The 23,378-nt window shown below is 42.7% G+C and overlaps 1 protein-coding gene across 3 annotated transcripts in view; it reads right to left on the bottom strand.

Annotated features, from left to right (window-relative positions):
• shf (Src homology 2 domain containing F) overlaps window positions 1–23,378 on the bottom strand; it is an 85,890-nt gene that overhangs the window by 5,706 nt on the left and 56,806 nt on the right. The window contains exons 3-6 of one of the 3 annotated variants that reach the window (XM_019866657.1): window positions 16,653–16,871; window positions 10,967–11,113; window positions 3,832–4,006; window positions 3,497–3,616 (exon numbers count right to left, since the gene is read on the bottom strand). In XM_019866657.1, the coding sequence (XP_019722216.1) occupies window positions 3,497–3,616; window positions 3,832–4,006; window positions 10,967–11,113; window positions 16,653–16,871 (661 nt within the window). Of the gene's footprint in view, window positions 1–3,496; window positions 3,617–3,831; window positions 4,007–10,966; window positions 11,114–15,322; window positions 15,422–16,652; window positions 16,872–23,378 lie in introns of all 3 variants that reach the window. The other 2 variants (XM_019866659.1, XM_019866660.1) reach the window with 2 other exon arrangements.

Below are 23,378 nucleotides of genomic sequence, written 5' to 3'. Positions count from 1 at the left end.
ACCAGTTACCTAACACCAAACCTAACCTTGTCCCGTCACAGACGATTTCATTGTTCTTCAGGTGCTTCAAAGTAATTGTACCAATAAATGTGAGACTTCATTCTGTAAGACTAAAAAGGCTTTCGTTGCGACTAAGCAGTCGTCGGGGAAGAGCGAGGAGGTTGGGAGGGCAGACAGAAAACACTTCCCATAAGGTCAGAAAACTGACTGGGGAAGGCTTTGTGGCTCTTTATCAATAATGCAGCGCACACATGTGCCACCATTTGGCCTCATGCATCTTTCAGCAATCCGAGACACAGACCATCCTCACCTTGGGCCTTCCGCTCAATCTCAGTGGCAGCTGGGGAACTCGCCTCATGTCGAGCGGGGGTGAACTCGTCACCTGTGCTTCTGAGGCGCTCCGACGTAGGCCGCTACCACCAATCAGTCCAAAGATTGCTTTTGAGGCCTGACCCGCACTCGCGCCGCAGGCAAGAGAACTGATGTCGTCTGACGCCCAGCAGCACATTAGGGAAGAAGTCTCGCCGAAGTATTGTGATGTATCGCACGTTCTTTTTTTTTTTCTGGGCTATTCAGCAATCCCTTTTGAAGAGTGCTTTTCCATCCATTGCTATGGCCTTCGGAAGATTGACTTAAAATTCTAGATCAGTCATTAAGGAAAAACAATTTTACCATTTGAGCATTTTTGCTCCTATCCGATCAAAGTCGGCAAATGTCCAATCGTCAAATGCCTTTAAAAGATGATCGTGTGCGATTGTCTTATGATGTGGACTTGGGGTGTTGAGGGTTTTTTTCCCCCCTCTCTGATCACCTCAGAGAACAGTCAGGAGCTGTCCTAAATAGATTGTAAACCTGTTCAATATTTGTGAGTGAGAAATCAGCATAGGTGTACCCCACTCCAAGGAGTGAATCTAAGACACTATACAGGCCATTGGTTGGTTTGTATTACTGCTTTTGATGGACTCTGTCAACACAGTATCCATTCAATAATGTTTTTCCTCATGAAATTGTCACCCAGGGTATGTATTTACTCAATTACAGATAGTACCGGACATCTAGAGGTAAGGTGTTGACTTAAGGGGAAGCCTCCTTCGTACACATTTCTACACGTGTGTACCAAAATGAAAAACAATTTAACAGGAACTAATTTATCTCCTCATATAATGGCTGGAGATGATTAGTTACTTGTTGCAACTGTTCGGGGGAAGCTATTTTCCAAACTTTCTAACAATAACAAGATTATATAACATGCCTGGGAGAAATACGATTCAGTGACGAAGACAGGAAAGGCGGTAAAGTGAATGACTCTACGTTTGACTACTACTCTCAGTACAGTGAAGCCCCATTTATCATGGTGGATACATTCTAGCCACACCTGCAATAGGTGAAAATCCACCAACTAGAGAAAAAAAATACCTCTCCAACATGCTTTAAACATATTCAAGTACTTGCCAGGGGACATCTATCAGTGTTATGGTGTCCACTACGGCCAAGGCGTTCACTACGGGTGAAACCTTCATTTGTACAAATACATTTTTATGTGTGTGAACCAAAGTGAACTTGTTGGAAATGTGACTTTAATTTTTTCCCGCATCACCCCGTACGACCATCTTTTATGTGGAGGGGTCACAAAAGTTATCCTATGCCGAACCTTTAATATCAGTTAGCAGCAGCCACCGCAGCTTCAAGGCCATAAATAAATCAAGTTACTGCACCGGCTGCATATCTGCTTTAATGGCTGCTGGCTCGTTATGGAGGTCTAGCTGGACACTTTTGTGATGTGGATTAATGGCGGTGGCGGGATCCAGAAGGCTAACTCATATCTTCTGGCCCACGGAAGTGACCCGAAAAACTCTTATTGTGGCCATCTGATTGTTTTAGTACAATCTTCTACTAACCCAAAAGGTCGAGCACGTTGATCGTGGTTGTGCGACTATTGATCATTTTGTGCTTAATATTGAATTTGTGCTTGTTATTGAGAGTGCGTCGCTGGTTGGAGCCCTTGGGAAATTACTTTGGCTGCTTTGAGCATCAACAGATTGCAGTTTGGCAAATGAAAGCTTTAAAAGGGGACATATTATGGAAAATGTACTTTTTAATTGCAGTTGGGTCTCCGGAGTGCCTCCTCATCCAACAAATGTGAAGAAAACAAAGTACATTTTTTTGTTTGCGGACGATTTTGGAAAATGTGTCTGTGAGTGAGCCATGCTGCACCTGCATCAATTTACATTATAACCACCACCGCACTGCGTTTCACCTCCTCTGACTTGGTGGCTGGGCGAAGATCCAAAGCCACTTTCAAGTGACAGCTGGAATGGCAGAGAAATTGTCAAGTTAGCTAGCGATGGCTGGGGGTTGCGTGTACCTCAAAGTTGGCATTACATTAATTATTTTATTAATTAGGGAGTGCTTTATGTATCATAAGCATGTATAATGCTTTTTTTGTTTGTTTATGGCAGAATAATAAATGACAAGGTGGTCAGGTGCAGAAGCATCAAGATGAAAATGTACGATATACCATTCTTATTTTCCTCCTGCCTCCAGCAAGTTGAAGCTAAAGGCTAATCGGCATCTGTTTGTCTTTCATCTCCCGTCTAAAGGTCCTCGTAAGATCGGGAGGACCTTCCGAAATGTCATATGTCTGCCTTCAAATCTAGAATATTTCCATACATCCAGCAAATAAATCACTTTGCCACGCTGTCAGAGAATATCTAGCAACATTCCTGTTGTCGTGGCAACCTGCTCTGGCGACAAGCATGCGATACGACTTCTCCCTGGGGCTGGAAAGTTCGCCGCAGCAAAATGTCAAGACATAACTCGGCCAATAAGAGCCGCCCTTCACAGGAGGTCAGGGTTCACTGATGGACGGCGGCGATAGTTGAACTGTCAGTAGATTCTGAGGCCGGTGTGGCCAGGTGAAGGATGAGGGCAATGTTGGCGGGAGGAAGAGGTGGGAAAGGTGAAGATCATTAGCATAACGGGACAATGCAGTCAGCATACCTTTGTGGTCCAGGTGGAGCTTCCCATGCACTAAAGTATTAGAGCGCTCGTATTACACCAACAGAATGTACAAATACAGAGTTGGTCAACCTTGGATAAGTCATTCATTGACTAAATGCTTCTGTAAATTCTGTGTACACATCAATGACAATGGAGTGATTCATTCGCCTAACTTCGGCGCAGGAAGTTCCCACTCAATGAATAATAGTCTGAATGTGAGTTAAATTGTTGTGTCTGTGTGACCTGTGATTGACAACAAGTCCAGGGTTGACCCCGCCTCTCACCCTAAAACAGCCGGGATATGCTACAGAGCTCACCCACTTCCCAAATGCTGAATTTTAAGCTATATTTTTTCCAGAACTTTGGTTTGAATTCCAAACAGTACCGCTTTTGGGGTATGGTGCCTCCTAAATTGTCTGTTAGGCACGTCACACCAGCACCTATCCAATTCAATAATTTGTAAGCGGTTCCATAAAAAGGACAATGTCATTCTTACTTAAGTGAGAGGGAGTAGTCATTCTTGCTGGTTTCGCTGTTCCGCACCAGGTAGCTCGCCTCCTTGCACAGTCGGAGCAGGCATTCTGCGTCCGTCCGACTGATGGCGCCGTGGTACCAGCTGAGGAAAGTAAAACACACCCGGAAATTAAATGTCCCGTTTCCATTACGTGGTTTCTATTCAGCTCTACTCACTATTGACGGTTAAGTCTGAAGTGAACTTGGCCAACCATCTTTTGAGTAATACAGCTAAAACTATTTCAGGCGTATTTTCATTTGTTGTTTCTTTTTTAACGCAACCCACCCAAATTCATAGTTCGACCCGTAGCAACTCACAATTGGCTTTCCAAGGCCATGCTGGGATCGATGCGTTCCCCTACGGACGAGCCGAGCTGCTCTGCTGACGTCATTTTGGTGTTTACCAAGCAGCCGCTGGAGTGCCGCTGCAGCGGACGGGTTTTCCCATCCTTGGTGGGCGACGTTCTAGATTTTTCCACGCCGTCAAACTGGACTGCAAAAAAAAAAAAAAAAAAAATTTTGCAGTCAATTGTCCCGTTACTTTTGAGACCTTAAAAGTGGGAGGCACATGTAGAAACTGTTGTAATTCTTACACTGATTTGGATGTAAATACCCTCAAATTAAATCTGATCATCTGCAGTCGAACTTGTGTCTTGTTTGTTTCATTTCAAATCCACTGTAGTGTTATTTAGAACCCAAAAGATGAGTTATGTTAATGTCCCAAAATTTATGACCCGGACTATCGTAAAACCGATGGAAATAGCAGTGAAACTGCGTGAAATGTTGGCTGGGATTGAATGCAGCAATGGCGTCAATTAGTGCACAACTCTCCCAAGCAACGGAAACGTTCACACAGCGGAAGGAGGCGCAAAACATCAACCCATTCTTACATACACACACATCGTATATAAATACATGCATATTTACATTCCTACATGTGTGAACGTGTCAGTAGCAGACATACAAACACAGAAAAGTTAAACATTACACATCATGACAAGGTTCTGTGCGCTCAAGGCCGACTGGTAGAAGTCACCAAACTTGTTTAGTGGGCAATGACGTCAGGCTCACATGGCCGCTCAGCCTTTGCTTGTGTGTGTTTCCCATGTGTGTGGCTTTTGGTCTCTTTCCCGCCATCATCCATCACGATAATTGATGTCGCAGCACCCTTGGCTTTGGAAGAGACCTATTTTAGAGACACGCTGACATGCCGGTGGTGAGGCCGGCATGCGCGAGTGGCTTCCATAGCAGATGTTGAGCGGTCCGAACGCTTTGACATATCAACGGCTGTGGCTTTTGATGAAGAGAACTGACGTACAGGGCTGGCAGCGTCTCTCTGTCATCAATGGAAAGTCATCTCGAGTGTTCTATTAGCCAGGGTGACAAAATGTCCATAGAGATGTGTTGAGCCTGTGGGCTACATATGGTCTTTGAGAACATTTGATGCGGCCCGCCATGCAATTCTAAACACATTTCAGGCAGAAGGCTGAAAGGGGGGTGGGGGAGGGGGGTGATGAATCTCTTAAAGGGTGGGGCTGTAATTAATCTCAAGACATTTGGTCAAGTTCCGACTATGTGAAGCTGCGTTATTAGTCTTGAGTCATCAAGCTTTGGTACTGTGCTGAGCACACATGCAATGATCAAAACGAAATATACCTGCATTGTAGCGTCACCCAGCTTTCTATTGCACATGGTTCATATTTTGATTTGATAGCAGTAAAACAACATTGCTTGGAGTTAGTCTTTGAAGGATCCATGGGAATGCTAAAAGGATCCTAAATGGCAGATTTTGTGGGTCTACTCATGATAGACCTGTCCACCAAATTACATGTGAATTAGTTTCTGGAGCTGAATTTCGGAAATTCTCATTACATTTGGAGAGCAACATTTTTTTTTTTTTTGGTGGGGGAACAACGAAAACCTTGCAACAGCAAAAAAAAAAAAAAAAATAGTTTATCAAAAATGACAAAGTCCTCAAATTTGGTAACAGTTGGACAAAATCTCGGGGTGGACATTTGCATCTGAAATGATGAACTCGAAGGTAAAATTAAAATTGCTCCCAAGTCAATGAAAGTATATGTGGTTTAAATTTGGTGGCAACCGTACAAAATCTCACTGAAAAGTTTGTTTTGGAATAAAAAAATGTCTGCCTTCCTAAATCTTTTTCGATGAACTTTTTTTTTAATTGGACAACAAAAGCATTTATTAGCAGTATTCTCTGTTAATTCAAAAGAAGGAAATCTAAATGTTTTTACTTGCCATTTATCTAATCATGAATGTTCTTTATGTATGAATAAAGTGTCACTGTCTATCCAGTTTCCATAAATGTTCATAAAATATCAGGATAATCATTTTATCCAAGATGGATCCATTTTTATCGCCATTAGGTTGAGTAAAGTGCCCTTACGTATGTCACTGTTCATCAATCACGCTTTCTTGGCAAATTACTTTTTGGTAGTAAATCCATACCTGCTGTTGTGTTTGTGATTACTTTATGCGCCATGTATGTTAATGTTATGCAAACACATGCTGTGCATACGTTTTGACTCCTGATGTGGGTGTTCATGTGCACGATGTCATCTGCTTCAATGAAGGCACACTAGTGTGTCATTCTAAATTTAAACAGCAGGGGCTCCCCTTCCCCTCCACTCATGAATGAACTCATTGCCCTTGATGCAATCGCAAACTCACGCAATTGATTCATCCAACTAACTTGTGTTTTTTTTAATGTCCTTGGTCTCGAAACTTGATGCATGATGGGAAAACAGTGACTTCAGAATCACTCAAGACTAGTGGTGAGGCGTTTGTGGACGAGATGGAGGCAAAGCATTCAACAGATGCTCCAGGTGAGTCCACGTTCAAGACATGTTTGGTTTTCTCGGGATATCACATTACGACTGCCACTGTGGTATGAGTGTGCTACATTTTGTTCCCATGGCAACTGACCAATAATGGGGACAACAAAGGTTTTTGCTCCTCTTATCCCTGTTGACGGCTGTTTTGTTTGAAATTCAACTTCTTCCTTCACCTTTTGCAGTCTGCTTTTTCATGCCATATTCTAAACATGCCAACGTGACAATCACTTGCACGCACACACGTCCACAATGCTTGTTATCACCGTTCCTACAAACAATGCTGTCAAAGTGTGTTAAAATAAAACCTTGAGAGTTAAAAAAAAAGTCCATTGGTCAACACGAGTGTACGTATTGCTCACTTGACCACATCTTTCTCTTGTCTACCTACGTCCAACCGAGACAAGACAAAAAAGATGGAGGATCAGATTGGATTAAAATTGAAAAGGATTGCATTTGCTTCCCTCCGAGCGTAAAATGTATATTTTAGGCTCCAACATCAGCGAGTCGATCTTATTCCTCTTTTCTCCAACAGATTGACGAGATGATTGGCCAGGAGAACAAAAGGCCCCGACAGGCAGCTTAAGAGGGATGAGAATGTGCACATAAAATATCAGGATAATCATTTTATCCAAGATGGATCCATTTTTATCGCCATTAGGTTGAGTAAAGTGCCCTTACGTATGTCACTGTTCATCAATCACGCTTTCTTGGCAAATTACTTTTTGGTAGTAAATCCATACCTGCTGTTGTGTTTGTGATTACTTTATGCGCCATGTATGTTAATGTTATGCAAACACATGCTGTGCATACGTTTTGACTCCTGATGTGGGTGTTCATGTGCACGATGTCATCTGCTTCAATGAAGGCACACTAGTGTGTCATTCTAAATTTAAACAGCAGGGGCTCCCCTTCCCCTCCACTCATGAATGAACTCATTGCCCTTGATGCAATCGCAAACTCACGCAATTGATTCATCCAACTAACTTGTGTTTTTTTTAATGTCCTTGGTCTCGAAACTTGATGCATGATGGGAAAACAGTGACTTCAGAATCACTCAAGACTAGTGGTGAGGCGTTTGTGGACGAGATGGAGGCAAAGCATTCAACAGATGCTCCAGGTGAGTCCACGTTCAAGACATGTTTGGTTTTCTCGGGATATCACATTACGACTGCCACTGTGGTATGAGTGTGCTACATTTTGTTCCCATGGCAACTGACCAATGGGGACAACAAAGGTTTTTGCTCCTCTTATCCCTGTTGACGGCTGTTTTGTTTGAAATTCAACTTCTTCCTTCACCTTTTGCAGTCTGCTTTTTCATGCCATATTCTAAACATGCCAACGTGACAATCACTTGCACGCACACACGTCCACAATGCTTGTTATCACCGTTCCTACAAACAATGCTGTCAAAGTGTGTTAAAATAAAACCTTGAGAGTTAAAAAAAAAAGTCCATTGGTCAACACGAGTGTACGTATTGCTCACTTGACCACATCTTTCTCTTGTCTACCTACGTCCAACCGAGACAAGACAAAAAAGATGGAGGATCAGATTGGATTAAAATTGAAAAGGATTGCATTTGCTTCCCTCCGAGCGTAAAATGTATATTTTAGGCTCCAACATCAGCGAGTCGATCTTATTCCTCTTTTCTCCAACAGATTGACGAGATGATTGGCCAGGAGAACAAAAGGCCCCGACAGGCAGCTTAAGAGGGATGAGAATGTGCACAGTTATCTGCAGAAACACACACACACACACACACACACACACACACACACACACACACACACACACACACACACACACACAAACTGTCATGCATGTATTGGGGCAGCGATTGTCGATGGAATCGAATGAAAGTGTCAGTCGGATGCTGACGGATGGAGGGAACACACGCCCCTTTTTATGCTTCAGCCTTCTTGAGGAAGCACTCTAAAAAATTGAAATGGAAAAAAAAAGGTCAGGGTAGAACGCGTCTGGCTGTCAAGTAAATATTAGATTGTATGTCAAAATGTAATAAAGGTATTTTGATAGTGAAATATTCATGATTTCGGGTGGGCTCAAAATATATATTTATCTGAAAATTTTAGGATGTGTACAGATGCAAAAGCATCTGTGAACTGTCGTAATTACACTTTTCGTAAGACCGCCTTTAGTAATGTGTTTGCAATATTGTTGGGGTTTGAAGTGCCTATGTCAGTGTTGCTGTTTTGATGAGCAACAAAGTTCAAAAGAGCTGAGCTCGTCTGTGTGGGAACAACAACGTCTGTGTGGGAACGTCTACAAGCTGATACGTTGCAAGCAGGATTTTTCATTTATTATTTTTTTTTGCTGAGGGGAGAGGCGAGGTGGGACAGCATGTTGAGCTGTGGTTCGCGCATCTGCCTCGAACACAAAAGGTTCTGGGTTCAAATCTTGGCTCAGGCTGAATTCACGCCATGCTTGCATGGGTTTTCTTAGGCTTCCTCCATATTTCAAAAACAAGCTTGTCAGGTTTTATTTAAGAATCCAAATCGTCCTTAAGTTTGAATGTGACCATGAATAGTTATCTGTTTATAGGGAGCCCTCTGTAATGTTTAATCTTATCATAATGACCAGTCCAGTCTGTAACCCGTCTCTTGCCCCAAGTCAGATGGGTGAGGCGCCAGCCTACCCGTGACCCTTATGAGGACAAGCACTTTAGCAAATGGAGTCACACGGTCACAGAGGGCACCCGAAAACCTGCCGCACTTGCTCAGACCGGGTGAGTATCGCTTTACAGTTGGATTCCACTCCCAAAGCCACTCACATGGCGGCTGATGGGGGATTGGGGGCGCAGAAAACGTTCCCATGGAATGGCCGACCTAAATCAAGTCCTCGCCCACAGCGCACAGGGGTGTCCTTTTACACGCTGATCTCCACGGGGGGAGATCCCATTCCCTTGCATTAGTTCTGCCACACGTCCTTCACTTCTCGATGTAATGTAATGACGGCAGTTCACGGTGCGTCTTTTAGAGAAAGTCACTTCTTTGTGAGCGTCAATAAGAGGAAATACAGCAGAAAGTCCAAAGCCAAACTCCTCAGTGATTGACTTTTTAATTACCTGTATGCAAGTAGTTAGGTCCCTGGAGGGCCGGGCTACCAATCAAGTGTGAAATCAAACAACCATATAAATCTTTTGTTTGGTGCCTATTTGTGAAAATGTATCTGTGAGCGAGCTATTCTGAACTTCTGTTCCACTGTGATGTAACAGCAGGGCTAATTTACACAATAACAAGTGATCCTTGACATTATAAGCCAGCCTGGGTGAAAATCCAGAGCCACTTTTCATGTCTTAAACACTCATGCAGCAACATCCACTTCCACTATCCACACCTCTGCGAACATGTCATGCAACCTGTGATATTACACAAGCTAACTTCTGCCTACGTCTGTACGACAGTGACTATTTTTACATCATGGACTAAAAACAACTTAAGATGAGTGTGATTTTGTTTTTCTCCAGCTACTCAAGCGAGGAGGCCGCCATTTGGGGAACCATCTGGAAGCGCGGCGAGTGTTGACAAGAGGAAATGGGGGGTCAGAGTGAGTGATTACGCAGACAAGAGGCAGTTGGGCACAATTAAAACTAATGAGCCTTCAGGACTTAAAACTCAGCACAGGAGTGAGTGATTTTCCGCCACGTGTAATCCAGATGGAAAAAGTGCGGTGTTTACAAAAGCAAGTGCCTGGCACTACTATTGCTACTAAATGCTCTTTCAATCATCCCTGGAAAAACCCACTCATACCGATCATAGCACATGCTGTAATTAGCATAGAATACTAGACAAGAAGCGTAATCACATTTTTTTTGAACCAATTGTCTAATGGGAGACATAGATAGCCATGCCTAGCCAAAAAAAAACTCAGCTTGACAGCCTTGAAGGTTTGATATTTAATAGCGTAGTCACAATAACCTCATAAAGGCATCAAAACTGATTCTTGAACTAATTTACTTTGACTTGTACATCATATTCAACACCCTGGATGAGGTCTTTCTAGTTCTGCAATTATTTTGTCAATATCGCCTCATGTTTATTTTCCGTTGTGCTTGAAAAGATGGAAAAATGGCATCACAACAAACCACATGGATTCAAACCTTACATTCATAGCCTTGATGAAGACTTTCTAGATATGTCTATATACTGTGTAAAAGAACCTAATATGGTGGCATAGAGACCAAAAACATTTTGGGGGGGATTGCAAAGATCTCAAAATGTAATTCCAACAAACCTCATTGGTTCATACCTCATATCAATGGCCTTGAGGAGAGCTTCATGGCTTCGTCACGATGCCTAAATAAGCTGGCAGAGTGACCAAAACCTTTTTTTGTTTTTTCTGAATAGCCAAGTTCAAGGTCTAAAAATAATACTGGAATAAACCACATCAAGACAAAACTCATTAATGCCCTCTGGCTTTCCAAAACTGTCATCATCATCTCCAATTACTCTCCATACTGATCGTAAGTGAAACAAAAGGGTGGATGGATGGATGGATGGATACATGGTAAAAGAATGGATGAAATGATGGATGCTGGGAGTCAATGGGACTGACGTTGGACAAGTGGAACACCAACACCCACCCTGTTGGTGCTGCTCACTGGCGGCTTGTCCGGGAGATTGTTGAGCCGTCTGCGAGGGCGACTCCAGCTCCTCCACCAGGGGAGGGCTGCTGTTGAGTTGCCCCACCGGAGGGGGCCACGGAAGGTCCTTGATCACTTTAATCTCTACTGCAAGAGACGTCCCAAGGAGGAAAGAAGGAGGCGGATGACAACAAAGGGAGGGGCGGAGAGATAAGAGAGGAAGAAGAAAACAGCGTGAAACATTTAACAAGTTGAGGTAAGAGAGGTGGTTGAATCGACTAAACCGGGAAGCTGGAAACAGAAAAGGAAGCAAAAGAGGAAGGAAAAAGTTAGCTTGGGAAGACACAAGCGTGTGTGAAAGCGCAACCAATTGCAACAATAGACCACATTTGGTGGTAGTAACCGCACAGAATGGAGAAGATGCGGCAATTTTCTCAAAAATTTCTCATTTCATGTGTTGACCTTGCATTATTTCGACGTTGATGAACGGGACTTCAAAAGGCAGGTATACGTTACTTGAGGCTTATTCATTAGCATGCCTGTATGCTCTGCTGCCATTTCATTTGGCTCCGCTTAATTGACTCGGCTAATTGCTAACGCGTGCATATTCAACACGAGACGGCCGTGTTTACGCCGCAAATTATGCGCACGAAGAACCTCGTTTTTGCTCCCCTCCGGTGCACGGTTTCTCAATGCCAGGATCCACCACATTGTACAATGGAGCTCCATTTCAGAGCATGTTTGTGTGAAAGAGCTCCATTTGTATGAAAAAAAAAAGGATGCAGACTTGATGAAAGTCTTTTCGCGGGGCTGGCCACAAGGAGCCTGCGAGGCGGGTGAATACGTTTTGGGGACACCCGAGTGTGTGTGTGTGTGTGGGCCAATGTGTGCAAGGGAAGATAAGAGCAAGCGGCGGGACACGTTTGAAAGAAAGAGGGCCGTCTTGAAGGTCATCTGCACGACAACGGGTTTTTTTTCAGGATCCTCCTGCCGCTGAAACGTTAAGCCTATCGATGATTTATTTGAGGACTTTCTGGCTCGTTACGCCCGGGGAAGAGTCATTAAAAATTCATAAAGGCGACTCTTGCACACACCTGTAGAGATGTGATAAATGGTGAGGGCAATCATTTCTGTGTATGAGTACATCATTACAGTATCATACCAAACAACAGTGAGGTGCCGAGTCACATCAATCTTTGATCCAATCCATAAAGTGGAGCTATAAACAGCAATTTGAATCATAATGATACCAAACTTTTGTCTACAAGCTGGTGTATACTAAACAAGAATATGAAACAGAGTGATATCAATCCTTTTTTTCTCATACACTGGCCTAATATGTTCTAAACAGTGACACCATAAATCTCAGATGTTGATCATTTGTCCACAAAGACTTACAAGCATAGCTCATTCAGTCTACTAGCTTGATGCTAATGCTAATTAGCATCTACATTTTCCAGTGCTTGATCCTTTTGAGCAACGGATTGAAAACGCCAGCACACTTCCTCCTGCTCCCATACAGGCTTCCTCATTTGTTCCGCATATCATACATCATGGTTACTCCTCAGCTCCTGACTCATCCATCAGCGCCTCAGTCAATGGCGGCAGCAGAAGAAGCTTTTGTTGCCACTGTGCGACTGAGGCTGCTGCTATTGATGAGGTCACGGCAAGGATGAGCGATTAACCAAAAGCGCAAGTCCGCGCACTCTCCCAACACCTTAACAAGGCTTGGAATTTACATAAAAAAAGATTGTGGAGTGTTATTGGCTCCCCTTGGCTGATCATTAACGAGGATAAATAGTCTGGCATTGTGGTATCAGACCCTAGTGGGAGGGCAGCGGGCGGCGCGCGCAAGCGTTTTATGATAGCATTCTCATCATATTTTGTTTGGGCGACACTTTCATTTTCCTATTTAATGTGGCTGTATAAAATTGTGAAGCTTTTTCATGTTTGCTGGAACGGCCTATTAAAATTCAATTGGCGGCGAGTACATCAGTCACTGATATTACCGCGCCCATAACGTCCTTCACTTGCTACAAGAATAAAACAGAGAATAGTTAGTGGCTTGGCAATGGAAAGAACTATTGCATTTTGAGAACGGCAACTACGTTTACAACTGGATAAAATGTGTGTGTGTGTGTGTGTGCTGTGTTGGGGGCACTTATGGATTCACTTTGTTGGAAATCAGCTGAGAGCACAAGTACTGATATTTCATGCTGGTGTATCAATACCGTATCATAACAGACAACCTGATACATAGTGATATTTATCTTTTGGCCAGATGCTGGTATAACCAATACATTATTGTACCAAACAACAATGCAGTAGTTCGATCAACCTTCTGTCTACTCTCGATTCTGGTCAATCAGTACAGAAACAATACAATACAGAGTCATATCTACTGTGAATGAGTGTATCGACACGGTGTCCGATAAAACAATTTGATACATATCCTTATGTATTGATACAGTACCTTATCAAAGAAAATGATACATAGCAATTTATTTTTGTTTATATCTGCATATTTTCAAAAAGTACGACACATTACGATGAGAATCGGGCTTTTATCTGCTGGTGTATCGATACAGTATCGAAACAATGCCATACATTGTGACATCTATTTTTTTTTGTCCACATGCAAGATTATCGAAACAGTATTATGACAATACACTTCAATATTGATCTTGTGTCCACATAACGGTGTATCAATACAGTATCTTACCAAACAAAGGTATGATACGTAGCAATATTCATCATCCACATACGTGTGTGTTGGAACAGTGTCTGAACAGACAATGATACATTACAATATCATTTTTATCCCACATTTTTTGCAAAACTGATCCTTGATGCCGCCCCTGCGTTATAGTCCTGACTTAATCTCTATCTCTGACATTTTTGGTTGGCAAAAGCGTTCCTCCACACTGATAAGCATATTTCCGGGAGAATCCATAGCAACCAATGGTTAAAAAGACGTCTCCCTCAAGTGGAGATTAAATCAATCTATATCTCCTGATGCCGGATCGTAAACTGACTGCAGACATCAGATCTTATTCCCCTGCACATCTCAAAAAAGGGAATTACGCCAGCTGAGGCCTTGATATGGAGAAAGGCTCCTTGATGTACAGATCTAAGGGTGTTTCAACACCTTGAAGAAGAGTAAGCATCAAAGGACGAGGCTTGGACTCAATTCACATCCTTGTTTTTCAGGTCCTGCGTTTAGAAACACAACCAAGATGAATCAAAGGTCTTTTAAGGTGCAGCTTTCTTTTTTTAAATGACATCTTTAAAGGCCCGGCTGACACTGGCATAGTAAAAAACGAGACACATGTAACGAGGGCTTTCAATATAAGTTGAAGTGTGTGTAAAAACAAATGTCTGAGTGCTGCTTGACGGCAACATAACGAGAGAGAGGAGGAAGCATGATTGAGAGGACTGCAACTCTTATCTACGCAGAGGTAGCAAGTCGAATACATTCTTAAAGAGGACAGATGGAAAATGGACTTTTTAATGTCTCTTCTGTCCCGGATGGTGTAGTGGTACATTCACTTGACTTTGGTGCAGGCAGCGTGGGGTCAATTCTCACTCAGTGACCGAAAGGAATGTAAGAGTGAATGGTTGTTGACGATCTGCTGCGACTAACTGGTGACCAGTCCAGTGTTTCGCCCAAAGTCAGCTGGGTTAGGTACCGGCTCTCCGACACACTGGACAGGATAAGCGGCGTTTAAAAAAATAATAATACATGTGTTGTATGCAAATAGTTGGGTTTCTGGTGTGTCTCTCCAGCCATCAAGTATGAAATTCAACAACTAAGTACAACAGAAAATGAACAGAAGGGTGGAAATTTGGCAGCGTGGGATGAAGTGTGACCTTCACAAGCGAAAATACAAGTGCTGCTTTTGCTATCTTTGTGGGAGCCCATTTTTCTCTTCAAACTCTGGGCCACTTGAGAACAAGTAGCCACTTGCCTATTCCCAATGCCCCATTGTGAGCTCTGGTTGTCATTGCAAAGAAAGCCCACTGTAAGTGGGGTGAGCAGGTGGGTGGGTGTGTTTGTCAAATCAATGGAATACAATATGATTCTGAAGAAAACTGGCAATATTTTCACATTTGTTGTCTTTGCACTGCCCCTGCTAATGTCATTCCAGTGGCGTACACCTTCAAAGCCAGCTGATTTTCACTTCAAGAGACCGACCTTTTCTCATCCTATTAATCAAAAGACCGCAACCTGAGGGCATTTTTCCCCCCCTGTATAAATCTCAAATTGAGCACATGATTTATGGTGAAAACATCACATTAAGAAAAAAAAAAAAAGAGAGAGAAAGACAAAGAGGCCCAGTTGCACAGTGGTGGTACCTGTGGGGGATTTAGAAGTGTAGTCCTTTCTTCTGTGGGGAATTGATCCAGTGCCACTTAAAGAGCCCTCGTAGCTAATGCAGTCATAACAAAGCAGAGCTGTTCAAGGATACAAAAAAAAAGAAAATATATATATATATATACACATATATATATGGAGGGCTGATTAAATATGATTTATTCAAATGTTTTTTGTGCATATTTGTTTGTCTAGAACAGCCCTCTTTTGATGTTATGGCTGCCTTAGCCAACCTGGCCTTACATGCACCTGCCAGCCGAACCAAATATGTATACCCATCCCCCTGCTTAAAGGCAATAACAGTACAAAGGAGGAACACCTGCGAATAAACACGATGGCAGGTGCTTGGAAAAGAGAAAAAGCGTATGGGATGTGTGTTTAAAGCTGGAAGAACAGTGAACCAGGAGAGAAAATGGAAATTGGTTAAAAATGACAAGGAATGACAACCTTGTCAATTTTGATTCACTCGGATAGTAAGAACCACAGTCTTGTCACTTTTCCACCAAGTGGTACAGTTCAGTTCCCTTTTGATAGCCATAAAAAAACAATTGTCTGATTACATGGTAAGATTTTGTCAACTGCAACTGGTCCTCAATTGATGCTTGGATCAATGAGTTTATACTGTAACGAAGGAGCAGAGATGGCCATTCCATCCTTGGGACGGCATGGTCCCTCCGTCCGTCTCTGGCACAATTGTTGAACCGGGTCGCAGCGATATGTCAGCCTATCCGGCATATTGTAGGTAGCTTTAATATTTGCCATAAATTCAGCAAATAAAATCCTAAAACTGAGCAAGGATAACATCATACAATCAAAAGCAATAATTCTGCATTAATCCAATGAGTTTTTGCTTGATGATACATCTCCAAGGAGGAGGCATGTTCACAATTTCCTTCACATTGCCATATCCAGTACGGCTGCAGCGTGAACGTACCGTATTTTCCCACACTAAAAGGCGCACTGGATTATGAGGCGCACCTTTAATGAATGGCCTATTTTTTTTTCAGACATTGGACGCACCGCATTATAAGACGCAATATATAATGCATCCACTAGATGGAGCTATGCTCAAGGACACGACAACAGAACGATCAGATGTCAGTAAAACGTATTTAATAAAGCAGCGACACAGTTCACTTAATAGCAAGTTATAACATTGACTCGTTAACGTTGAATTCCTAGGTAAGCTAAGAATGTCAACGTTCTACAGTCTACCTTTTATTTAATAGACCTTTCCCAGTGTCAAATTCATCATGGTGGCACTTTGTCAGCAACTTTATAACCATAAATCCCAGCTCACATATACAGTACCTGCAAAGGCTTTGGAAATTCTCTCCTTCTTCCACTCCCAGGGCTGGTCGTACTCTTCGGGCGGCCGCTCGTCGTCCTGAGGCAGTCGACTCTCTCGAGGGCAGCGCGAGCGTTCAGGGTCAGAGTCTCCACCGTTCTCCGTGGGCTCGTACGGAGTGTCATACAGGGGAAGCTGCTTGGTGCTGCCGTCCTTTGACCCACGACCACTGGATCGGATTTCTAAAGACAATGACAAGAAAAAAAAAATTGTCATATAAAACTTTATGCTGACTGGTCTAGTTCGGTTTGGTTTGCTGGACTTCTACAGGGTCACATTTAGACTGATATGCAAACCATTCGCATCTGCCAACACACAGTAGCAGAAGCCAGGAACATCTGTCTGAGTTATAAAAAGAACACGTGTCACTGTCTATCAGCTTGTCTATAGCGGTCTTTCAATTCCAAAGATTTTTTTTTTTTTTCATCTATTATGGGGGAAGTGGGGGAAGGCCTTATTTGGACAAATGGGTTTTTGGAAGAATGCTAAATGTTACATGTTAAGTTCATCTCACCTACCACCATGCATGCTATCATGCGGGATATAAAGTAACAATATTAAATAAATGGCTGATTTCAAAAGAAACTGCAGTAAGTCTGCTTGTGTTAAAAAAAAAAAAAAAGGAGGAATGGCTGCACCAAAGTTAGGTGGATTCTTCTGGTCTTATTTGAAGATGGTCTTGCCTTATGATGACATTGATGTCACGAATCTCCTCAATGCCACCTGGCCTAAACCAGAACGCACGCCAACGCTTTCATCCTCCCAGTAAAGCGACACTCCTAATGAAGCACCATGCCCTTGAGAGCTCCCCATTTTCTGCGCCCGCTGTCCTATTCTTCATGAAGCAGTTAGTGTCCACCATGTGAAGGGAATGAAATATTATGCCACCACTGCTGCATAATTGCCTCTTTACCCGCTGGTAGCTCTTGCGGACAAAAACGAGCAATGCGTTCGAGAGCCTAATGGGGCCTATGGTGGAGGTGAGGTGAAAATGGCTGGATCAGAGTCTTCGGTGTAAGGCACACTCACACTGTTTGATCTCGCATGTAATTTACACACTTTCACAGAGGCCCAGGCTCGCCAACAGAGGAGCAAAATAGCTTTGGAAAAGAGTATTAAGTAAATCTTTAATCCAGGAGTGGAGAACCCTTTTCCTATCGGAGGTCAGTTTAGTTTGGTTTTAGCCTTTTATTGCTTTATTGTTGTATATATGTTAGTTGCTCCATGTACAGCACTTTGTATGCAGTGATGGCTGTTTGAAAGTGCTCTATAAATACAGTTGAGTTGAGTTGAAAACGATGATGATTAACTCAGTGTGGAGTTGCCCTGTTTTATCTGTACTTGGTGGGGTTTCTGCAGGTACTCGAGCTTCCTTCAATAATCCAAAAAATGTAAGATGCTAAATTGGCCATAGGTGTGAATGAACGTGTAATTGGTTGTTTGATCGTATGCGCCCTGCAATTAGCTGGCGACCGGTCCAAGGTGTAATCCACCTCTCACACAAAAGTGACCGGCAACTCACTACTCTGATGAGGAAGATTGGAATACAAAAAGGAAGCATGAAAATGCTTCTAACTCCTTCCATCCATCCATGCTAACTTGTGTTGAGGCCTGCTATTGCTTTTGGAGTGCTGGGTGGGGACACATCTGTCTAAGAAAATTACAGTGACTGCCATAACATCGAACGACTTGCATGTTGCCACCCCACCGCAGTTTTTGACCTCTGTGTTTAAGATTTAGGCCCATCCACCCCCACCTTAATACCCCCCCCAATCAGGAAGTCCCACTTCCTGTCCAGATGCTGCATTTCCTCTTCTACTAATTCAGAACTTACCAGCCCTTTAAAAAGCAAGACGGGAGCACTGTGGCTAAATTCTGATTAGTCAGTCGGAAAGTTGTTGAGTGCTGCGAGTGTTGTAAAAATGGAGAAAGCTTCATTAAAGCTGCAGTAGCAGTGACCACAAGCATCTGTTAAATGCCACTGGAATAATGTCGAAAAAAAAAAGGGGGGGGGGGGCGGATTGCGATAAAAGTCAGTCGCCAGAATGTGAGCGTAAAGCCAGTCTGATATGTCAAGGGTTTTTCGTGTCTGCCACAGTGAGCCTCGCCTCCCCTCTAAATGTTTTTTTCTACTCTATGTCTGATTGCTTCGGTACTTGTAACTGGAGGAGGCTCATGGGATATGTCACAATCATCTACTTCTATACCTTTTGGGGTACAGTGAACCCTCGCTATGACGCAGTTCACCCTTCACAACTTCGCTGTTTCACAAATTTCTTGAGTGCATGTTTTTTTACAGTGCATTTTGTTCAATGTAAAGCCCTGAGCTACTAACATTTCATCTGGATTTTCTAACGCTCTGATGGGTATGAAAATACACCCATTGAGTGGATGATGATATCCTGCTGAGGTGGCTGAATTAACTGATAACACATTCAATTGCTGCCAGGCGCACATTAATATCCCTGCCCTAAGCAATTCTGCTATAACACCGTGTGAATGCTAAAGAAAAATGATATAATTAAGATGTGAACACACAGTCTAGAGTATCTGCAGAGCATGAAAGTAACATTCAGTCATCTACTTGGTGTGATAGTATTGCAGTGCAGCCGAGGTGGGAGTTATATGACGGCAGGGAAGGTGTCGGTCAGTCACACGGCCAACAAGGAAGGGGCTTGCTCCCTGACTGACCCGCGGCGGCCTCGCTGTTGACTGTCTTTCCGCTTGGTGAGTGGAGCCATGAGATGGCTCGCGCTCACAGAATACTAACAACTTTGCTACAGCTGCCGCAATGAAAACCATATTGCCATTTTGGCTGCGAATGAAGAAAGGTTGAGTTGAGTACAGGATAGTCATTCACAAATGAATATTCGTCACTGTTCCTTAAAAAAACTAAAATGTCAAAACTACACAGAAACTGACACATGACTTCATAGTGACAAAATATGACCAATTGAAAAAGATTGAAAATGTCTTTTTTTTTATCTTTTATATATTTTGTCCCTGTGGTGCAAATTTTTACAACTTTTACAGTTTGCCACTGAAATCAGAAATCTTGATGTTTGATAATGGTGTGAATGAGTGTCTTTATATTTGTCTTTATCCCCTTTCAAAGCTGTGAGCTTGAGCTAGCCGATACCTTGCTAAACGCCAATTTGAAAATTTATTTTGAAAAAAAAAGTCTAATGGGTAAACTGTCTGTAAATGTGAACAAATCATAGGTTGACCAAATAAACATGAAAATTATCAACGACAGAAAAATGCCTCAAAGTCACAAAGTCTACCGTTACGTGCTTGTACCACGAGCCACTAGGTAGCTTGTTGTGGACTGTTTCGATTCTAAAGGGCAAAATTCGAATGCTGACCAAAACTAATCTAAATGTTATAATCTTAAAAATGTACCTTAAATGCCACACAAAAACCTTAAATGTCGACTGTCAACATTGGATGCTGCTTGCCTGAGTTAGCCGCTAACCAATGACTGTTGTCACATGCTATCAAAAGTACTATTTGAAATGTTAACATTTAACATGACATCAGCTTTTTTTTTAATACACAATTTTTACACAAGTTAATGATTAATAGAACAGCAATTGTTTTCAACCTAGAAGGTACACATACATGCCTGTGTGCTTGTGTATTAGTTTTTACACTACATATATTTGCTCTTCTTTCCGATGGCCTGGAGGTGGAAAACCTGTGAAGAATTCAACCCACAAGACGACATGCACATAGATTCACTCCCGGGATTGTAGGGCGGAGAACAAGCCAGAGGAGACAACAGCGCACAAAGCGATGACGGAAATGAGCCAGACAAAGTGACAGAAAGAGAAAAAGAAGAGGAAGAAGAAGAACGAAGGCCTTGGGGATGTTAAGACAAAGAAAGTCAGTCCATAGATAAAGTGAGCCAGACAAGTGAGTGCTTCACACAGTGGGCTGCTATAAACAACCGAAATACACTGTGACAGTGAGTCAAAGGTAATGAGGTGAGCGACACTTCTTTGTACGACAGCCCCTGAACACAGCACTCTGAGGCTCATTCGGGAAAAAGCTCTGTTTGGAAGGCTTAAGGGCTAAGTAATACTATATGTAAGCTGTTTTAAAGACGAAGACAACACTTTGTTATTGTAAACACTGTAATTCAAATATAAGCATCTTTATTAACTGTGCAGACTGCGTTCAAGTGATGTTCTAACGTTTTATTGGTCTTGCATTTAAAAAAAAAAAGTTGACAAATGGAAATGATGAAAAACAATTGTTTGCTTGCCCTTCATTTGAAAGGAGAGTCACCTCACAGAGGATAAACTAAAAGACCAAGGTCATTTTATGGTCACAGGTGGATGTTCAAGGAACTTAAAACAATAACAAACTAAAGTAAATCTCAACAGCATCATAGGCTGTTTGGCATAGGCAAAAAAGAGTTGGCAAATATTGGGTGCAACCACATGCTCAGCTCTGCTGCTCATCCCGCAAATGCATACAAATGTGACAGCGATTAAATGGGTAAAAAGCAGGCCTGCCAACGGCATAGCTTTATTGACCAGAAGTACTGCTACAATCATTTTTTTTTAATGTGGAATGTTGCCTTTCCAGCAGCTCCTATATTTTGTTGTTCTACTTCTTCCATTCATAACTTTGCTGCTGTGAATTGGGAATTTCTCCATTGCGAGACTAATAAAGGTTTTCTTATCTTATCTTATCTTACTTTTATATACAGACAACTGCATCAGCATTTGATTGATATTACATTTTTCAATAAACAAAATATTTTGTATACTATTGATCAATTTATATGAACAAGAGATTTGGAAAAAGTGGTTTAAATTTAATTTCGGAACAGATTTTTTTTCTCCAAAATGAACATTTCAAATTCAATTAAGCACAAAACATGATGCAGTCATGCTTTATTTACTTGAGCGAGTCGCATGACATGATGCGTGGGGCCGGATCTGGCCTCAAGTTTGACACCTGTGCTTTCAATACTTATTTGCTGGAATCTCGCAAGATGTCCATTCGAACTCTGGAGTTTTCTAGAAGCGCACCTCTCCCTACAAAACACTCCGAAATGAAGGCTTATAAAGATGTGGACTTGGGTCCTTCACCAGCTGTTCAAAGGAGCAAATTGTGTGTTTGCTTTCAATTGAACATGATTACGAGTGAGCGTCTGGCAATGGCATAATGACTAATTAAGTGGACTGGCTGTCAAACTGGAGATGATAACTAAACGCTGAGGGAATCCGCCCGCGTGCGTGATTTAATCCAGATCAGGCAATGCCTCGGTCATGCATATTCCCCGAGTCCACTTTGGGCATCGATCCCGGCCGGTCGATGGGCACAATCACAGCTCATTAAGAGCGAGGTGAAAGCTGGTTAATGGAAAAGATGAATGTGGAGATTGCTTTGGAATGCTGCCGGGATAGTGGCAGACCACCCCCCCCCCACTCCTCAACACACACAAATACCCACTCCAAGCCCCTGTGCGAGTAACTCAAAACGCTTGAGAGAAAGTATAAGCAGTGGATCAAATCATATCACCACTTGTGGCATTCGTTCGTAAGATCGGGGGTAGAGAGAACGGAACAGAGATTTGTGTTCTGCTTTCTTGCATCGCAAAAAGGTCAATTTTCCATCCTATGGACGCCACCACAGTTTCTCTCAGTTTTTCTTATTCAACAGCATCACAAAAAAAAATGTGGGCCCTTTTTTTCAGATAACGCTGGCCATATTGTACTGAGCAACCAGGACAGATATGCATGTAAAAGTTCTTTCTTTTCAAGTTGCCATTACACTTTTACCACGGGATGTTCAATAGCACTTTTTTCAAACTGAAAACAGTGTGGGTACTCACTTTAGAGGCTGACAGATACCGATACCAAGTACCCCTGCTTGCACTTGTACAGACACAAGTGTCAAACAATAAATCCAAAATTAGAGACAAAAATACACATCTAAACACAGTTGCCGCATCAAGAAAATAACTTTGACTTAACTTATTCAAACGTATCCAAACTGAAACAAAATAAACGAACCTGTGTGTATCGTCAAAAAAGGGGAACTAGGCGTATCTTCCTCTCTTCTATTTCTCTCTCTGAAACGTAACGCCCTGTGTTCATGATGCTTCTCTCACTCACCTTTGGACGCTCTTCTCCCCAAAGACATGAACTTCCCCCCCTACAGCGCCCTCTCTGGTGAGGTTGGCAACAACTACCCATAAACAGAGCTTACTGCGAATGCGAACACAAATGAAAAAGCGGCCGTTACAGTGTCATTGCCGTCCTAAATAAATCCTATTAGAATGCAAGTCTCACACACTGCAACAGGACACACGAAAGGCACAATTTCGTGTGAGCAGTGGCGTGCAGAAACCAAGCTATTTTCTCTGTGTGGCTATTGTTCCTCCGGCGCAGATAAGAAGAGCCATGGATTAGGTCCAGAGTGCAGCCGGAGTTCAGATTGCGCTGGAGGAAGACGACTGAGCAAGGGAATGTGGGAGCGAGAGCTGGAGACGAAAAGGGAGTGAGACTCATCGGCAAGGAAAAAACAAGTCAGCCGTGTCTGTCATCGGCATGCTTGGTGATGCAGAAAGATGCATGTGTGGTCATGAAGGTGTCAGGGCGGGGGGGGGGGGGGTGTCTGGTGACACGCCGATGTAAATGTGATGAATTGTCATGGTGTGGCCTCTTCCCAAT

Source organism: Hippocampus comes, unplaced genomic scaffold (assembly GCF_001891065.2).
Source record: "Hippocampus comes isolate QL1 unplaced genomic scaffold, H_comes_QL1_v1.1 scaffold82, whole genome shotgun sequence".
Lineage (NCBI taxonomy): Eukaryota > Metazoa > Chordata > Actinopteri > Syngnathiformes > Syngnathidae > Hippocampus > Hippocampus comes.
Note: the sequence above shows the minus strand (reverse complement) of the source record. Positions and strands in the feature narration are given on the sequence as shown.